Here is an 18,577-nt window from a genome sequence, read left to right on the forward strand (position 1 = left end):
AGTCTCTGCAATGACATAACAATGATATGATGTTATATTAGAAACCCCGGAGAGTGGTAACACTAATTTAAGCAATAATAATTCAGTTAGGTTGCAGATATAAAATTAAGTCAGAGCAAGATGCAGTGGCCCATGCCTGTAATACCAGAGACATTGAAGACTGAGGTAGAAAGATCAAAAGTTTGAGGCCAGTGTGGGCAACATCATGAAACCCTGTCTTAAAAAATAGAAATAAAAAGGGATAGGGATATACCTCAGTGGTAGAAAGCCCCTGGGTTCAATCCCCAACACCACCAAAAAATTTAAGGAAAAAAAAATAAAATTAACTGGCAATAATTAGTACCCTTACTATACATACACACTAATCAGGTATGGGACGTGGTAGTAGAGAAAACACAACAGAAACAAAGAAGAATGGATGCTTAGGAATAAGCTTAACAAAAACATGTAAAATGTATAGGAAGCAAATTTAAAAATGTTTCAGGAGAAAGGTACAAGTGTAGAGTAAAACAGTGGCAAGACATGCCTGGCTCTTGGATAGAACAGCTAGAAATTAAAACACACCCATGGGTTAATTCACATGTTTAACACAATCCTGATTAAGCTTTTTTAATGGAGTGAGACAAGTTGAAATTAGATTTGATATGAAAAACAAATATGCAAGACAAGGACTGAAAAAGAAAAACACACAGGTGACCAGCTTGTCCAGGCATGAAAACTCACTGTACCAACCTCTCTAGTTGGAGCGGTGAAACATCAGTAACAAACAGATGAATACAGCAGAACAGAACAGAAAGGCCAGAAATAGACCCAAGTAAATATGGATAAGATGAGATCTCAGCTCACTCTGGGTAATGATTGACTTTTAAATAATGGCACTTTCTAATAAATGCTAAACCACCAATGGGAAAAAAAGAGAAAATTATATCCATATCTTACACCAAGTACAAAAGCAAAGTCCAAATGGATCTGGAATCCAAATGCAAAAAGTTAAGACTACACGAACACCAGAAGAAAACATGGTAAACTCCTTTTAAGATGGATTTTTTTCTTCTTTCCACATCTTTTATTGGTATATTGTGATTTTACTTGATGATGGGATTTGTTGTTGCATATTCATACATGCACACAATACAACAACAAAAAAATTGGGTCAATATCACTCCCCAGCACTTTCCCCCTCCCTCCCTCCCTTCCTCCCACTCCTCGTCCCTTTGTGCTACCGATTTCCCTTTGATTTTAGGAGATTCCTGACCCCCCCCCCATTTTTCTTTTCTTTTTTTCCTCTCTAGCTTCCACATATAAGAGAAAACATATGACTCTTGACCTTGTGAATTTGGCTTATTTCGCTTAACATAATGGTCTCTAATTCTATCCATTTTCCTGCAAATGACATAATTTCATTCTTTTTATTGGCTGAATAAAAGTCCATTGTGTATATATGCCACATTTTCTTTAGCCATTCATCCGCTGATGGACACCTAGGCTGGTTCCATAGTTTGTCTGTTGTGAATTATGCTGCTATAAACATGGAAATGCAGGTACCAGTACAGTATGATGACTTTAATTCTTTAGGATAAATACCTAGGAATGGGATAGCTGAGTCTTGGGGTAGTTCCATGCCTAGTCTTTTGAGGAACCTCCATACTGATTTCCATAATGGTTGCATTGTTTTGCAATCCCACCAACAGTTGTAAAAGTGTTCCTTTTTCTCTACATCCTCTCCAGCATTTATTATTATTTATATTCTTGAGTGTTGCCATTCTCACTTGAAATTAGATTTGATATGTAAAATGAAGTAAAATAAAGTCTCATGTAATTTTGATTTTCATTTCCCTAATTGCTAATGATGTTGAAATTTTTTCATATATTTGGTAGATATTTATGTTTCTTCTTTTGAGAGGTGTCTGTTGAATGCATTTGTACATTTATTAGTTGAGTTATTTTTTTTAGTGTAAAATCTTTTGAGTCCTTTATATATTCTAGATATTAATCCTCTGTCAGAAGAGTAGCTAGTAAACATTTTCTACCATTCTATAGGTTCTCTCTTCACATTCTTAATTGTTTCCTTTGCTTTGCAGAAGCTTTTTAATTGGATTAAACTGGCTTTCCAATAAGGACTCAAAATGCAGAGGCAGTTAAAGAAAATATTAATAGTTGTGAATCATCAAAAAACCAAATAACAAGGATGTGGGGGAAGAGGTATACTTTTGCTTTGTTGGTGGGACTGCAAATTAGTACAATCACTGAAAAACAGTATGGAGATTCCTTAAAAGACTAAAAATGGAACCACCATGTGTCCCAGCTACGCCATTCTTTGGTATTGATCCAGAAGAACTAAAAATCAGCATACGATAGTGATGCTTGAGTCCCAACATTTACAGCAGTGCAATTCACAGGTGCTCAGTTATGGAACCAGTCAAGGGGCTGGATGAGGCCAGCTATCTTATCTTATCTCGTTCACAAATGAATGGATAAAAAAAAATGTGACACACACACACACACATACATACACACACACACTGAAGTTTTACTCAGATATGAAAAAGAATAAAATTATGACATTTTCTAGTAAATGAATAAAACTGGAGAACATTATGCTAACTGAAATCAGCCAGACTTAGAAAGTCAAAGTCAAATGTTTTCTCTCATATGCAAAAGCTAGTGAAAAAAAGAGGAATAAAAAAGGGATATTGCAAAAAGAGAAGGGATACTAATAGAGTAGAGGGGGGTTGAGAGGAAGGGAGGACGGGAAGACTTGGGAAGCACTGGGGAACTAAATCTATCAAATTATGTGACATCCAAGTACAACTATACCCCGAGTCCTGCTTTTATGTATAATTATCACACACAACTCAAATAACAATAGTGATAATATATGAAAAACAAAAAGAAATGAAAAATTGTGCAGAGTTTAAAAAACATTTCATAAAAGAGAAAAAGATTTTAAAAGTCCTTAAGCATATAAAAACATTTCAAATTTGTAAGTGAAATTTAAAACAACCCTGAGCTGTCATTTCTCTCCTGTCAAAATAGATAAAGTAGAAAGTATGACAGTATTATAGTGTTACACAGATGAGGGTTAAGGACCTTATCGAAAGTTGCCGGGGGGAGTACAAACTGGCATGAACTTCCCGGAAGGGAATCTGGCAATTCCTAACAAAACTGAACTTACTCTTCAACCCAGAAATCTTAATTATAAGAATTATCCTGAAGGTTAGCTTCCAACAGTGTGAAAATACTTATGCACAAAGATAGTCATTGTGATACTTTTTTTAATTGCAAAATATTGCAAGCAACCTAAAGAGAGTGGTTGAATGGATTGCATCATATCACTTTGGATTATTATACAGATATAAAGAATAGAGGGGAAGGTCTCCGAACTGATGTGGAGTGATTTCTTGAGTATATTGTTAAGTGGAAAAAGCAAGCTGCAAAAACATGTCTATGTATAAGAAAGATACACATGTATTTGTAAGGGGAACAGAAAATGTTATTCAAAACGCAGGGAATAGAGAAGAAAACAACTGACCTAAATAACTTTGGAAGATAATGTTTTGGCTTTAAGCTATGAAAGATAAAAAGAAGTATACACAACTATAATTCTCTAGTTAATATTTTCTCCAGGGGTGTGGGTTAGCTATTCTAGAACTACCTTTTGTGTTTGCCAGAATTATGCAGGTAAGTAAGAGTTTTCTAAGAATCAGAATAAGAAGTCACAAATAAGAAAAAGGAAATATTTAGGTGAACCCAGCACTGTGCAATGACAGGCTATGGAAGCAAGAGACTTCAGGGACAGTGAGCACACCTGCATTCCAGACCTTGGTTTCTCAACATAATCTCCCAACAAAAGAGATCTCTGGAGATGTGGTTAATTCCAGGTCTGGGTTAAGGAAAATACAAGATGTGGCTTTTCTTACCTGCTAGCAAGTAAAGAAATGGTCAAGAGATGATAATGGCTTGCTGAAGGGCATTAGAAACCAACATGAAAGACCTCCCTGTAGCTGGATGAGAAAAATTGGGGTAACAAAAGAATAGTAACAGCATGACTTACATCTTATAGATTAGAACAAATGCCTGTGGGTACATACTGACAAATAACTAAGAGAAGAAGAAAAGACAGCTTTCCCTTACAGTAGAATTCTAACAATGAATCAGCACAGAAGGAATGATAGAAATAGGAAATCACCCTCATAATTGTTGCAGGAAAGATTCATCAATGAATGGGCAAAAGTTAGTAGGCAAGAGTATGATATGAAACAATATTTGCACCTTATCAAAATATCTCCCCACAAGAGATTTATAAATTTAAAAGGAAAAAAAAAATAACATGGAGGAATCTGGCAGACACCACCTTTACACAGTGATCAAAGCTTATGGAATCATTGTAAGACATACCAGCATCGAGTACTTCTTGATAGGACACACCAGTTAAGGCTAACATATTTATGTTATTCTTACCCAAAATGCACAAGCTCAATTTGATCAATAGAAAACAAATAACAATCACAAATTGATGAATGATCCTAAAACTGACCAACAAAACAAACTGGCCAGGGGTCCTCCAGAGCATCAAAGCCATGCATGACAGACAGACTGGGGAGCTCTTATAGGCTGGGGAGAACAAGGAGCCATAAGAACATAAGGATATGTGATGAGGGATTAGATCCTGGGCCAGAAAGAAACATCAGCAGGACAATGGCAAAACTGAAATAAAGCCTGTAGTTAATTTTCTGATAATTGCATTGTTATTTTGTAACAAATTAACAATTAACTAACAATTAGTGGAAACTAGATGATGAATATGTTGGAACTTTTTGTACTATTTTTTGCAACTTTTTTGTTGAGTCTGAAATTAGTTCACAGTAAAAGTATTTAAAAATATAGCAAGTTCCCAGTCACTTGAGTTCAAAATAGGAGGTAACCAATCAATAGAGGGTTGTAGAAGAAATTCAAGGCATAGCCCCGTGGTTTGTTAGCCTTTAAGTTCTCCTTAAGCCATGAGATTTCTTCAAGAACATTAACAGAATTCTTGGTTTATAAGGGCAAATAGAGGGTTCTATGTGAGCTTTGATCCAGTGCTAATCCCTTGACTATAGAAAGTGAGCTGCTAGCTCATCACAGCCAATGGTACACAATCTGAGGATCACAACATGCATTATGAAATAGTTCAGAATAAAATTATCTTAGTTTTCACTTCCAAGATGTTACATACTTGAGAACAAATACACATTTATTGATGAGTGTTCAGTCTTACACAAGATAATGACACAAAGCATTTCAACAGGGCTGGGGTTGTGGCTCAGTGGTAGAGCACTTGCCTCGCATATGTGAGACTCTGGGTTCCATTCTTAGCACTGCATACAAATAAATGATTAAAATAAAGGTCCATCAACAACTAAAAAATATTTTTTTAAATGGGATTTCAACAATTTAAATGAGGTGAAAATTAAACTACTGAGTGTAGATAGGACACACCTGTTAAGGCTAACATTCCAAAATAGTATTTGCAGTATGGTCCCATTTTTGTCAAAGTTAAAATACATGTATAGGAAACAGCCTCATGTTTTATAGGACAAAATATAAACAGTGGTTAAGTCTTTGCAGTGGAAGAAAGTGATTTTCTTTTTGCTTATCAATGATTTCTAAAATTTCCCCAATAAAAATGAAAATAATAAAAATTATAAATGTTTTGAAAGAAAGCAGCATGACAATTTTTCACTTCTCTGGATGGTGAGTAATGAACTAAGCACTCAAGATGAGTAGAGGTAGCTAAAAATAACACGTCTATACTCTGGATCATCACTTGTGTTAGGATGACTTGGTAGAAACTACAAATGGGAGGTGATAAGTGAACTTTTCTGACTGTGACTATTTCAGTTGAAATAATGTCAATAATCAATCAGAGACAATTTCAAGCACTGGTAATTATTAATGTAATAATGTCACAGGAAACACTGACATCTATGCCTGATTCATTTTATTAGTAGTTTTCTTTTAAAAGTGAAAAGAGAGGAAGTACCTTTTTAAGGGGGAGGAAAAAGAACTATCCATTAGGACTTTTTTTTTGGTCTTATTTTATGGTCATATATGAAATGGAAAGAATTAATTTTGTCCTACTTTTTAAACTGACATCCATTCTCCAGGGATCGGAATATAACACAGTGCTCCTTAAATTTTCCTGTGTGAACAGCTTGGGAATTTTGATGACACTAGTCTTGGGTGGAAGCACAACTCTGCACAGGAATCCTCTGGACGTTTTCTAGCACTCTGGATCTTGGGCCCAATCTCATACTTACTGGATCACAATCTACATTTTTCCAAAGATCTCCATCGGACTTGCATGCACATGAAAATTTGAGAGGCTCTGGTCTAAAGAACTCAGACAGTCTAGCTGACTTTGGGTCTCTCTAGTTTCCTATGAAAATTAGTTCACAAAAAGATCACAGAACCTGAAGCTGGCACTGAACTCTACTAGCAAATGAGAAAGCTTAGCTTCGCCGTGTAAAAATGTTTTTTAGATAGTTAAAACATTTCCCCTAAAATAAAAATAAAATTTTCCTTGATTTTCATGTGGCTTTCATATTTGTTTTTATTGGCTTTAATTGGCTGTGTGGTGAATTCAAAGCCCATCATTTACTGGCACATCCTGTCTCACTTGAGGACTGCTTCAGAATCTGCTTTTTAACCCTCCTGGTGACCTTTCGTCTCTCGGATACTGTGATGGTAGGCAGCTTTAGGTGGCATAACTGCTTTAGGTGGCATAATATAACTGCCATCTAAAGATTAGATTTTCAGGCCCTTGAACATGGTAGGCAAGTGCTCTACCTCTGCACCACACCCTCACCCCACATTAAAACTTTCTCACAGAAGGATAGGGCATCCTGACTATTCTTCCTGAACATTTTAGTAGTGAACCACTTCTGATTATACCTGCTAGAAGGCCAAAAAGAAGCCAATTGTGTGCCAGGTTTAATACTGAATTTCAGTCTTACAGACACCCTCATATTGGATCATATTTAAATCCATGAAGGTCATTCCACTACTATCATTTTTGCACAGTAACTTTGATCTGATATTCTCACTCCTACTATGAGTTCCAACAAGATGTGCTGAGAATTTACTTACTAACATAAAGGCTAACATAAAAATTAAGCAAAGTATATTACAAAAATAAAGCTCATGAAATACATTTAAAATCAAATACACTATTCATTGTAGTAACATTAGATACAAGCTGAAAAATTGAGCCTAAATATTTGAAAGTACAAATACAGAAAATCAATAGGTAGTGTTTTTTCATGGAGTAAATGCAGTGCCTGCTAAAGCTTGATCTATCATTCTCTCTACTATGTATACTACTTAATGTTGTTTTCAGAGCAAAGAAGCCACTTGGAAGAAAAGCTAAAAATGAAAGTGCTGACTCACCAGGTACTCTCTCTCACCTGAGATCTGTTGCTCAAGATTATGTAAGAGTTAAATTTTCTTTTCCTTTTTTTTTTCATCCTTAGGAAAAGTTCTCATAAGTTTTGAAAATGTTTGGTAAAATTTATAAAATTGTTTAACATTTTATAATTTGATTTAATGCTAACCTTAAAGATCATAGGCAATTTTGATAAGGGAGTCATCCATGAGCTTGTAGTTTAAGGATTTCTTACTATTGTTGTAAAATCTATGATAATATTCCATCTAACTTCATCAAGACTTCTACAGAGATTTTTTTTTTTTTGGATATTGCATTATCTATTTACCACTAGTCATTTTTTTCCCTATAGGCACCATTTTTGGATAAATTTCTTGTTTATCACTGATGTTAAAATATTAATTATTTAGTAAACAAATCATTACAGTTGTAAGATTATATTTGTTGAGCAAAGTTTTCTATTTCCACACATCATTTTATATTTTGATTTAAAGAGGGTTTGGGGCGAGTTGTACTTCATTATTCTCATAGAACAATATACTTTCACGTAAACAGGATTTGACTGTTTCACATTTTTCTAGGTATAGTTGATTGTTTATAATTTCCAAACTATAAATAAGATTTTTAAATGAGGGTTATGTATTGTGATCTTTGACATGATAATTTCCAATTTTTAAATTTTGTTTTTTTTGGTATGAGAGATTGAATCCAGGAGCAGTTTACTACTGACCTACATCCTCAGCCCTTTTTATATTTTGAGACAGAGCCTCAATAATTTGCTAAAACTGGCCTCAAACTTGGGATACTTCTGCCTCAGCCACACAAGTCACTGGAATCACAGGTGCACCTCGTCATGCCTGTCTAAACCCCAATGTTCTGAAAAAAATATAAATTGAGTTGTTTAAAGTAAAGTTGACTTAAAAAACATCCCAGCAGACGTATATAGTATACTATCATCTTGAGAAGGCTAAAACTTAGAAAATCTAAACACTGCATTGTGCTAGAAGTACAAACATGAATGATAAAATAAGCAGGGAAAAAAAAGTATGAGCAAGATCCATGACTGCTGTGACCTCTAAGGGGTCTGCATAAGAATGGTTATAAGGAACAGCTCACAAGATAGCTGTAAGTTATTGACGCGCACGCTCACGCGCACATACACACACACACATACACACACACTTCATCATGAATATCACTTAATTTTTAAGTGCAAGAAAACCAGCAGGTTTAGATTCTTCAGGAACAAATTACTGATGAGAATGTAGGAATCCCTTCTGAGTTGAGGGACTATATGGAGCACTGTATTCTTTGATTTCCAATATATATTTCAATTTATGACAAATATTTACTGATTTCTTCTGAGATTCCTACTGGCTAAACAGTGTGCATGATCATCTTTTCCAATAATGTATTTTGTGTAGTTTGTTTTACTATTCCACCGACTTCTTAAATAGTAATATCAGAACAATAACAGTTCTGCTTACTCCACAGGAGAAAAGGAAATCTTAGATCATCCTGCTCATATTCAGAGTTGATGAGATGTGGTCACAATTTAGATCAATGAATGTGTTATTCCTAGCAGAACATTTCTGGAATTATATTTTTGATTATGGAGACTCAGTGTAAGTAGACACTTGGCAAGGCTTACAATGGCTCAGAAGAATGTTTTGAAATAAATCATTTTGTTCATGCTGGGTACTGGATAGACTAGTTTTTGCAAGACTTAGAGGCAAGCTATGTTATTACTTAGACCCGTAAGGACAAGCCTCCATATTACTAGTTGTATAAATATTTTCCTTCAGAGAAAAAAAGAAAGCCTCTCCTGGGATTTGTGAGGCACCTCTGGGATGCAGAAAAGAAAAATAAACCCTACAAGTTAACAAATTTAACTAATTAACTCAGAAGTATGAGTTCTGAGAGTCTACTCTGAATTTAAGCAGATCACTTGGGGTTAAGGTAAAATGCTTCACCCTTCTCGAAGCATCTTGAACTCTGTTTATTCCAAAGGTATAGATTTTGAATGAAAATGTAAACCTAGCTTCAAAAATTAAAGACTGATTGAATGAAAGCAGATCTAATGGTTTTCACATCCCTTGTGTTCGGTTTCTTTTTTAACACCTCAGAACCAACATCTACTGTACCTGGCGGGGAGTCCTCTCTGATTTGCTTCTGCACCACTCCCAGTCTGAGAGGTCTGGCTTCTGATTCTCTTCATGAGACAGCCTTCTTTCTGGGCCTTCAGAGAAGGTGGTTTCTTCATCGTCAACACCACCTCCTGATCTCTCAGAAAATGCCCCCTTTCCTTGGTCAGAACCTCCCTGGGCCTCCACAAGGTCGGCACTGCTGCCTTTCTCCAAACTGCTGACTCTGTCGCTGTCCAGAGAGGGTGTGGTGCTGATCTGCACTTTGATGGCATTGAAGATCCTGGGGTTGTCTCTCTGAGAGTCTAGCACCGTGGAGCACTCAGGGTTCATCAGGTGGTGACAGGATGTGGAATTTTCATCATCGTCATAGTAATCCCCAAGTGCTAGCTTATAGATCCCATAGCTTTGTTGGAATGACAGATTGAATTCAAAGCCTCTCCTCTTGGCTAGGTGAAAATGAGAAAAAAAATCCCACAGTTAGGTGGATATAAACAACCCTTGGGTGTACATGGTGAGTTACAATAGGAAGTGTTTTCAACAAGATTGCTATCTAACTGACTATTTTCAGTTACTTCTTGTCAATTATGTGAAACAATTATTCATTACAAAATGCAACCCTCGTATCTCTGGTCTAATTTTCCTCCATTGCACATGAAGGGGCTTGAATTACATACAATCTGAAGAACTCCTTTATTCTTTAGGATATTCCACATGGCAAAAATTTAACCATAAATTAGGAATCTCTCAAATAGATTCAGTTTTAGTTTTTTTGTCCATCAATTCTGAAATTTATTTATTTGGGAATATAACATAATGTGTTAATTATCAAGTAACATTAAGATTACATGTTATTCAGTTAAGAATGCCACAAACAGGGGCTGGGGATGTGGCTCGGGTGGTGGCGCGCTCGCCTGGCATGCGTGCGGCCCGGGTTCAATCCTAGCACCACGTACAAACAAAGATGCTGTGTTCGCCAAGTACTAAAAAAAAATAAATATTAAAAAAATTCTCTCTCTCTCCCTCTCTCTCTCCCTCTTTCTTAAAAAAAAAAAAAAAAAAGAATGCCACAAACATATAATTGCTTTAAAACTTTTGCTGTATAACACTTCTGACATTTGTGTGACTATGAATGCTTGTATTAAAAATTATACCATGCTGCCATGTGGCTTTTAAACTTTTTTAAAATAGCGAGTACATTTCTTATACAAATCAGTTTGGAATAGTTGGCTAAAAAAGTGAATGGATGTATATCTCTGTGACCTGAAGCATTTAACAGTATGTACAGAGCTGATTAATTAGCAGGAATGTAGAAAATCTAAAGAATGATTTAAATAAGGTAAAATATTCTAGAATTTTAGACATAATACTGTTAGTGAGTACGATGCAAAATCTTAGTAGAATAACAAGACTGTGGCAGAAAGTGATAAAATGTTTGTGTATGAATGCCATTCAATATTAGGTAATATATTTTAAGAATGAAGTTATAGCCAAGTGGTAGACAAAATGCAATTTAATACTTTAGTTGTCAACTTTGAAAACATTGCTTGTTTCAAAGAAATTTTCTACTTTGATAGTTCTGTGTTTTATAGTCCGACATGTTGCTATCTTTGGTGGCAAAAGTTATGAAAAGCTATAAAGTTTCTATGGGAGTCATATGAAATATTTGCTTCACTTTCTAATACACTCCAGTGTCATTCACATGCTGATTCTATTACTGAAATGTTCCCAGAACCAGAGATTTACAAACCAATTTTGCTGACTGAAAAATAGAATTTATCAGTATAATTCATTGTCATTTGAGCCAGAACACAAACAAATAAAAAATTCTATTCAGAGAAAATGGAAAAACAGAAACAGATGATCATATTTTATATACTGCCTCATTTGTGTTTTTCCTTAGGATTCCTATTAATCTAGTCCAGTAAAATTAAGTTAGGATTTTAGACCTACTTTAAGAATGTCAAGGTGAGGGGAACTGAAAAGATTATTTAATTATTGATAGGCTTCCTTTTCTCCAAAAAAAAGGTATGGAGTTACAAATTGGTAATTCAGGAACATTAAGAAAACAAAAATGTCATAAAATGCCAACTTCTTGATTAATACTTGATAAAACTGATGTCTGACTCGATAGCTTATTAGCTGTCATAATTTTGAACTATGTAAAAATGAGCAATATTTTGAAGGCATTATAGAATATGTTAATGGAGACTCTGACTTGAGCAGGACATGATGAGATAGTCCCAGGCAGGCTCTGAGGAGCAGCTGGACTGCCAGAGAGACTACAATGTGGCGGAACCTTCCAGGGCCAAGCTGTTCATGTAGACTACATCATTTGGCACACCAGCAGCCCTGCACGACAAAAAGTTTTATTGGTCCTGCTTTACAGTTGAGAAAACTGAGGCTCAGAGAGCAAATCTAGCTAAGATGATTTGTCTGTCAAAAAGATTTGACTTTGATGCTGATTCCAGAATTGAAGTAATTATCCTACATAGGAAAAAATTTCTCTACTGCCAATCAGACCCATGAGGAAAATATGTTAGCCTAAGCAGAATGACTCGGACATGCTATTTGTAGGTCGGAGGAAGAATTTTATTTATAAAGTGTAACCCATGAAAACTGTTTGTCTGTTTTATTTTGTTTTGTTACTGATTTCCTTAATGCTAAAGGTAAAATCTGACTGAGGTCACCAATGGACATAACAAGATGTAATGACATCACAGAGCTGACAGTGTTTGAGGAAGGCTAAAAAATATGTTAAAAATCAAAACACTTAATAATCAAAACAGTATTGAAGGAGATGTTAGTATCAGAGTCAAACCTGATCATCCCTAAGTTCCTTGAGGACAAAGACTACATCTCTTTAACATTATTATTAACAATAATAATAATAATAATAATAACATTATTTAACATTATTATTAACAATAATAATAAGTCCACATGACTAAGGGGCCAGTCAGGCAACAGTAATAACTGACAGGGGCCTGTGTATTCAGCAAGTGGGAGAGCAACCCTCCAGCTCTGTCCTTTCCAGTGAAGCCACTAAGGGGGCCGGGGTGGACTGTGCAATCTTGATTTTTAAAAGATGAAGCTGAAGCATAGAGTTTGTTCTTAAAATTTTGGCCCATAATTAAAATTGGTTAAAAATAAGTATCAAGAGTCAGGTGTGGTGGCACACACCTGTAATTCCAGTGGCTCAGGAAGCTGAGGCAGGAGGATCCTGACTTCAAAGCTGGCCTCAGCAACTTAATAAGGCCCTTAGTGACTCAGCCTCTAAATAAATAAATAAAGGGTTAGGGATGTGGCTCAGTGGTTAAGTGCTCCTGGGTTCAATTCCTGGCACCCCCTGCCCACAACAAATAAATAGTATGAAGATAGGTTCTAAATAAAACATGTCTTTGAGTCAAAATCAGCTTAGAACAGGAATGACTTATCAGTGCCTTGCTGGACAGGCAGTGACTTCCCTGTTGGACATTGTGCTGGAGCGGCTGAGAGAATGAATGAATGAAATGACCCATGGTAACCACCCAGCTGTGTGTGGCAGGGTGTTTGTCAGGACAGCCTGACTCTGTGAAGCAAGCTAAATGGCACACATGTTAATAGAAATGATATCTTTTAAAATTGGTATCTTTATGTATATTTTAAAATTGATTGATTTGGGCTGAGGGTATTAAAGTTTCTGAATCTTGTATTTATGCTGCTTAAAAAATATTGAGCTGTTTTTAAAACTTTTTGTGTAGTGAGAAGCCTTTCATTGATTAGTAGCTTTCAAGAAACTTAACAGTCCATTATTTTCTGAAACCTATATCATGCTTTAAAAAAATAAATATAATTTATTTGTTCTGCAAAGCAAGAGCTTCTAGGATCACTAACCTGGCTAAAACATGAAGTAGTTCTAGTCTTTTTTCTTTTAATCACATTTTGTCAACTATAATTTTAAAGTACTTATATCAGTTTATGAAATGAATAATTTTTGAGGTTAATACATCCCTTAACAGATACTCTGATTTTGTGAAAGAATAAAGGCCAAATATATCTGCTCTTTATATGAAGTATTTGATTTTTAGCTGTTTATGTACAGAAATAAAATATGTCAGGCAAACAAAAGGAATCTGAAGGCTATATCCATCTCTTATGTCAGCCATCTGATATCTCTGTGTTAAAAATCACTTAAAAATACTTTTTGCTTGGAGATCCTAGTAATGCAGATGATTGTCAGAAACCAAAGTAATTCTTATTTCTGTAAATTATTTCCCAGTACTGACAATCATTTCTCTGCTTGCATGTCTCTCTTTTTTTTTTTTTTAACCATTCTGTGAAGCTGAAATGGCAAATTGTATGTGCTTACATCTGAAAGGTAAACCTGTAGGAAATATGAGTCAGAACAATTATTTTCCCTTCTTTGCTTCTGTGTCCTTCATGGAAAAAGAATGTAAAGAAAAGGGGTCTTAGTTTGTTAAGGAGAAAAATTGAACGTGAAACTTTTGAAGAATTAAGTCATACAGCTGATAAAACCCCTGCCCTTCTTGGGAATGAGCCACCTTTGGGTGCTCAGAATGTCATTGTGTCACTGTAGCAATAGAAAAATTCATGCTGGCTCTTCATACAGTGAAAGCACACTCTTGTTATCAGATTTCCCTATGGCATAACCTGAATCCTAAGAGGGAGTGGATCCTATAAAGATCCTAAACTATCATTTGGCACAATGTTTTGTTTGAAAACACCTTTTTTTTTTTTTTTTTTTTTTTAAATAAGCTTTTATATTTCAAGTCCTCCTATGGCATTTTTAAATAAATGCAAATAAAATTCTGGCAATTTTAGAGGAAAATGTTACTCTGAAAGACACGTTTTTAATTTCAAATTCGACAGTGATGTGATCATTGACTATGCTAACCAGGCTGTGGGCTTTTCTGTCTTGAGCAGTACCCAGGATGGAACACTGAGGAGGTCACTTCAGTGACAGGTCATTGTCTTACTTTCGCTCTGGTATGGGGGCTCCCCACTTCTTAAGAAAGCCTGCACTCAAACACTTCACCAAGGCTTCACATTGTCACCAGCACTTGACTCTCATCTCTGTCACAATAGTAAATGTTGTGAGACTGACTGGATTGGTTCACTGTTAGAGCAGGCTTGTAAATGAGTTCCTATTTTATGTTTTTTTAAGTGAAGCATAAAAATTCATTATTAATTTTTTTCTGTTGTTGCTCTGCATATTAATCTCCAAAAGAACATCATTATTATATGTCCCATGGTCATTTCACAGACAAAATGAACTTGGTATCTTGTTAACAATAAAACCTTATGATATTCTTAACAACGAAAAGTCATTTTTGTCTGTTGAAAAATATCTAAATGTTATCAATACCTGATAAACAGCCAGCTCATGACTGATAGTTATAAAATAACTCTGTTGTAGAATTGATTCAGAGTATACTTTGATATTTTCCAATTTTTACAACCCCCAAATAGTGTGATACAAACTGCATTTATTTAACCTAATTTTCTATCAAAGAATAACACACTTGCCTATTCTGAAAAAGAACAATTAATGGGACCATTAATTCAGTGTATACTTAGATTTATTAAGTGGCAAAACATTGTATCTTCTGTCTGGAATGACAAAATAATGTCATTTTTTTTCTTCTTGGCAGATCAAAATATGCAGCTTATTCTTCTGTTTTTTCCTGTTTTATGATATGGAGCAACTACACTGGAGTGAGATTTACCCTTATATCTGCCTCCCACCCCCAACCTACCTGTGCCTATCCTCTATGCTTATCCTTGGGACATATTTTTTTTTTTAAGTCAGTAGCAAAGCCAGATTCATATATGCATACACAATGACAAAGTCTGCCACCTTCCTCCCTTTTTGGAACTGAGGGGTTTTGCTTCCTGGTTGGGGCTGAGCAGGTTTATGTTGCTAATAGCAGAGAATCATTTGGGGACCATTTCAGGGACTCTACAAAATAGTAAAGATGTGTTTCTTACTGTTCCAATGACTAAATGTGGCTCCAGCATAATCAATGTTTGATTCTTTCCAGAGTGTTAATACTCTCTTACCAGATGCAGGATTCTCAGCAATGTTGCTGCTGATATATAGTCCTGGCAGGGGATTTATTTTCCACTGAGAACTTTCCTAGATAAAACATCTAAGAGCCTTTGTTGACATCCTTGAGTCCTCTCTTCCTTTTTTACCTTGAAAAATCATCATTGCACAAGTACTTCTATGGTTGCTTAAAACCTGCTGGTTGAAAAGCTACTCCATCACTGAGCTGAGAATTGTTTCACATAATTGTTTTTCTATTTGCCATTTACATTTGTCCTTAACTCTTCATCCTCTACTAGGCACCTTTCTCAAGGGCCAGTATTCTGCATTGGAGGGAATGCATATTGCTCCCAACAGCCACATTGTAGGGGACTTACTTTTTTTGCCATCTGATGCCACTGAGTAAGCACTCTGCCTGCAGTTGATGATGCAGCCACAAGGCAAGTGGGTCCAACGTTTGGACAAGACAAACACCGGGGTTACGGTGGTGGCCAGCAGGGTTAGTAGAAAGCCGAGTGTCTCAAAAGGAAGGCTCTGAAGCCCCACCGCGTGCTTGACCACCATGTGGATCTGCAAAGGGGAGAGAACTTCAGACCTAACTCCAATCCCATTTCACTTCCCAAGCCTTCCCCGCAAGCCCACGGCCCCAGTCTCCCTCTCCAGCCTCCTTCCCTGGTTGAGAAAGTTCTGCTTCTGGGCTGCGGTGCTAGGCTTTGGTGGTGGACTCTTGGGATACACCCTACTGCGCCAGACTCCAGGGTTTGGTGAATTCTGCTCTTGGATGCTGAGCTCACTGCCTGTTGAAATCTCCACCAGGGAGGCACAGTTTACAACATGCGGTCGCTGCCCAGGCAAATGGGCAGCATCTGTGGGACCTGTACCCGGCACGCCGAATGGTCTTTGTCACCCCCCAGAGCCTCATCTCCACCCAGGAGCGCTTGTCAGAGCAAGGCGCCACCGACACTTCTCCCGCGGGCTCGCCCCTGAGGCCAGAACAAAAGCCTGGTTGGCCCCCTCTCTTGTCGCTCTACAGCACAAGCGCCTCTCCTTGGTCTCCCCGCTGGGCCTGGGCGCGGTCCTCACCTGGCAGGAAAGGAGCATAGAGAAAAGGGCCACAGAAGGTGGAAAGAACCTTTCTCTCCTGTTCTGAATATTCCAAATTTTTGCTGGGAAATTGATCATAACAGAGATTAAAAAAAAAACTAAGTCGCCCGTTACGGAAAGTGCTCCTCAAGCCCCTCAGTTTTGAAAGGAGAGAAGTGCTTGGCTGGAAAGGTTCGGTGACAGGCTGCTCCCAGCGGGAAGCCGCCCTCCTTCCAGCGAGTGTCTAAAACCTGGCGAGGCACCTCTCGAAAAGGACTTCACTGCGCATCTTTTGGTGGCTCCCCAAACCCGCGACGCTGGCCTCAACATGCACTCACAATGCCTGGCACACACGCGCGCATTAGGAGCAAGTGCACTTTTACCATTAGAGGCAGCCAGAGAAAGACTTTTGTCAGCGCTAAGATCAAAGCGAAGCGCTTCTGCGCAACGCTCCTGGTGAAGCTCCGGGTGCCGTACGGTGTCCCCCGGTTCTCACGCCTGCAGGCTCCCGCCCCTGCGGCCGCCGGCGGACCGGGTCCAAAGGCGGTGTCGGGACTCGGGGAACATCTCCCAGCGCAGCGCAGAACGGGGCCCGGAGCATCCTCAGGGGACAGCGAAAGCTCTCTCCCCGCAGCAGACGGGGTCCCAGGAGTGGAAGCCCCACGGGAAATTTCCTGGTAGTTGGCATGGATTCTCGGCGGCTCTTCCGAACACAGCAACTGGTGAGTGAGCGGGACCGAGAGGCCCGCCAGGAGCCCGAAGGCCGAGGCGTACACGGAGAAGAGCAGCAGCACGTAGGAGCTGGAGCAGTCGGCCAGGCAGCCCCAGGGCGTGCGCACGAAGGCGCCCCAGCCGCACAGCGGGAGCGCGGAGAGCAGCAGGCTGGCTGCCCACACAGTGAGCGCCACGCCGAGCACCTGGCCAGGTCTGCCGGAGGCCGCCGGGCTCCCTTCAGCCCGGTGCATGGTGTAAAAGTTGTAGGAGACCAGGAGAGTCGCCTTCAAGTTGCTGGAGAGGCCCTGGCATAAGTACAGCAAGGCGGACGTGGTGCACAGAGACTGGAAGTAGCCCGGGAGCTCCTTTGGCCACTGCAAAAACATGAAGATGGTCACTGACAGGACACTCAGGAGATCATCCACAGACCAAGAAGCCACGAGCATGGACACGACTGTTCTGTTCCGCATTCCCAGCAGGGACACGAGTGAAAAAATGCTGCCCGCTAGGGCTGCAAGAGCCATCAAAAATGTCAGGCAAAAAAGATAGATATTCAGAGTTCCTGGTGAATTTAAAAGGTCCGTAGAATTATGATTTTCTTTCCACAGGCTAGAGTCATTTGCTAGTAAGTTACTGAGAAAGAAAGACATTGTCCTTGATCAATATTTAATTTCCCTTCTCAATGAGTCTGATGATTTTCTCAAAATAAAGCATGGTTGTTGCCAATCGGATGTCATTTCTCCTACCAAGTTTCCCTCTAGGTGTCCCTCAGTCCTGCAGGAAATGGTCAGGCATGGCTTCTTTAGATCTGACTCAACCCATATCTAAAAACTGAGTTCCATTTCAGGCATCAATAAGCAACTTTTCAACATTCCAATTAAAGGCAGACAAACTCCAAACTCCAAACTCCTTTCCACAACCAAATTTCCGTCAAGAAAGCCAAAACTCCTCAGGTAGATTGACAATCAATGATGTCTAGGTCCTTTTGGGTCCTTCTTATGGAGGAAAGCAGCCCGTAGCTGGATGTAATCAAACTATTCACTTTTTAGAGCAATAAAAGGATGCATTTGGTTCCAGAGCTGGATTCAGAAGCAGAGAGACTGTCAGGTAGGTTTTAGCTTTTATGAGAGAGAGAGAGAGAGAGAGAGAGAGAGAATGAATATG

At 38.1% G+C, this 18,577-nt stretch overlaps 1 protein-coding gene across 1 annotated transcript in view; it reads right to left on the reverse strand.

The window, feature by feature from the left end:
* Positions 1-18,063, reverse strand: part of Gpr149 (G protein-coupled receptor 149) — a 68,681-nt gene extending 50,618 nt beyond the window's left edge. The window contains exons 1-3 of the mRNA XM_076868845.2: positions 17,083-18,063; positions 15,994-16,186; positions 9,568-10,016 (exon numbers count right to left, since the gene is read on the reverse strand). Of these exons, the coding sequence (XP_076724960.1) occupies positions 9,568-10,016; positions 15,994-16,186; positions 17,083-18,063 (1,623 nt within the window). The remainder of the gene's footprint in view (positions 1-9,567; positions 10,017-15,993; positions 16,187-17,082) is intronic.
* Between the last annotated feature and the right edge of the window lie 514 nt (positions 18,064-18,577).

This window comes from Callospermophilus lateralis, chromosome 10, assembly GCF_048772815.1.
Source record: "Callospermophilus lateralis isolate mCalLat2 chromosome 10, mCalLat2.hap1, whole genome shotgun sequence".
In the NCBI taxonomy this organism is placed as follows: domain Eukaryota; kingdom Metazoa; phylum Chordata; class Mammalia; order Rodentia; family Sciuridae; genus Callospermophilus; species Callospermophilus lateralis.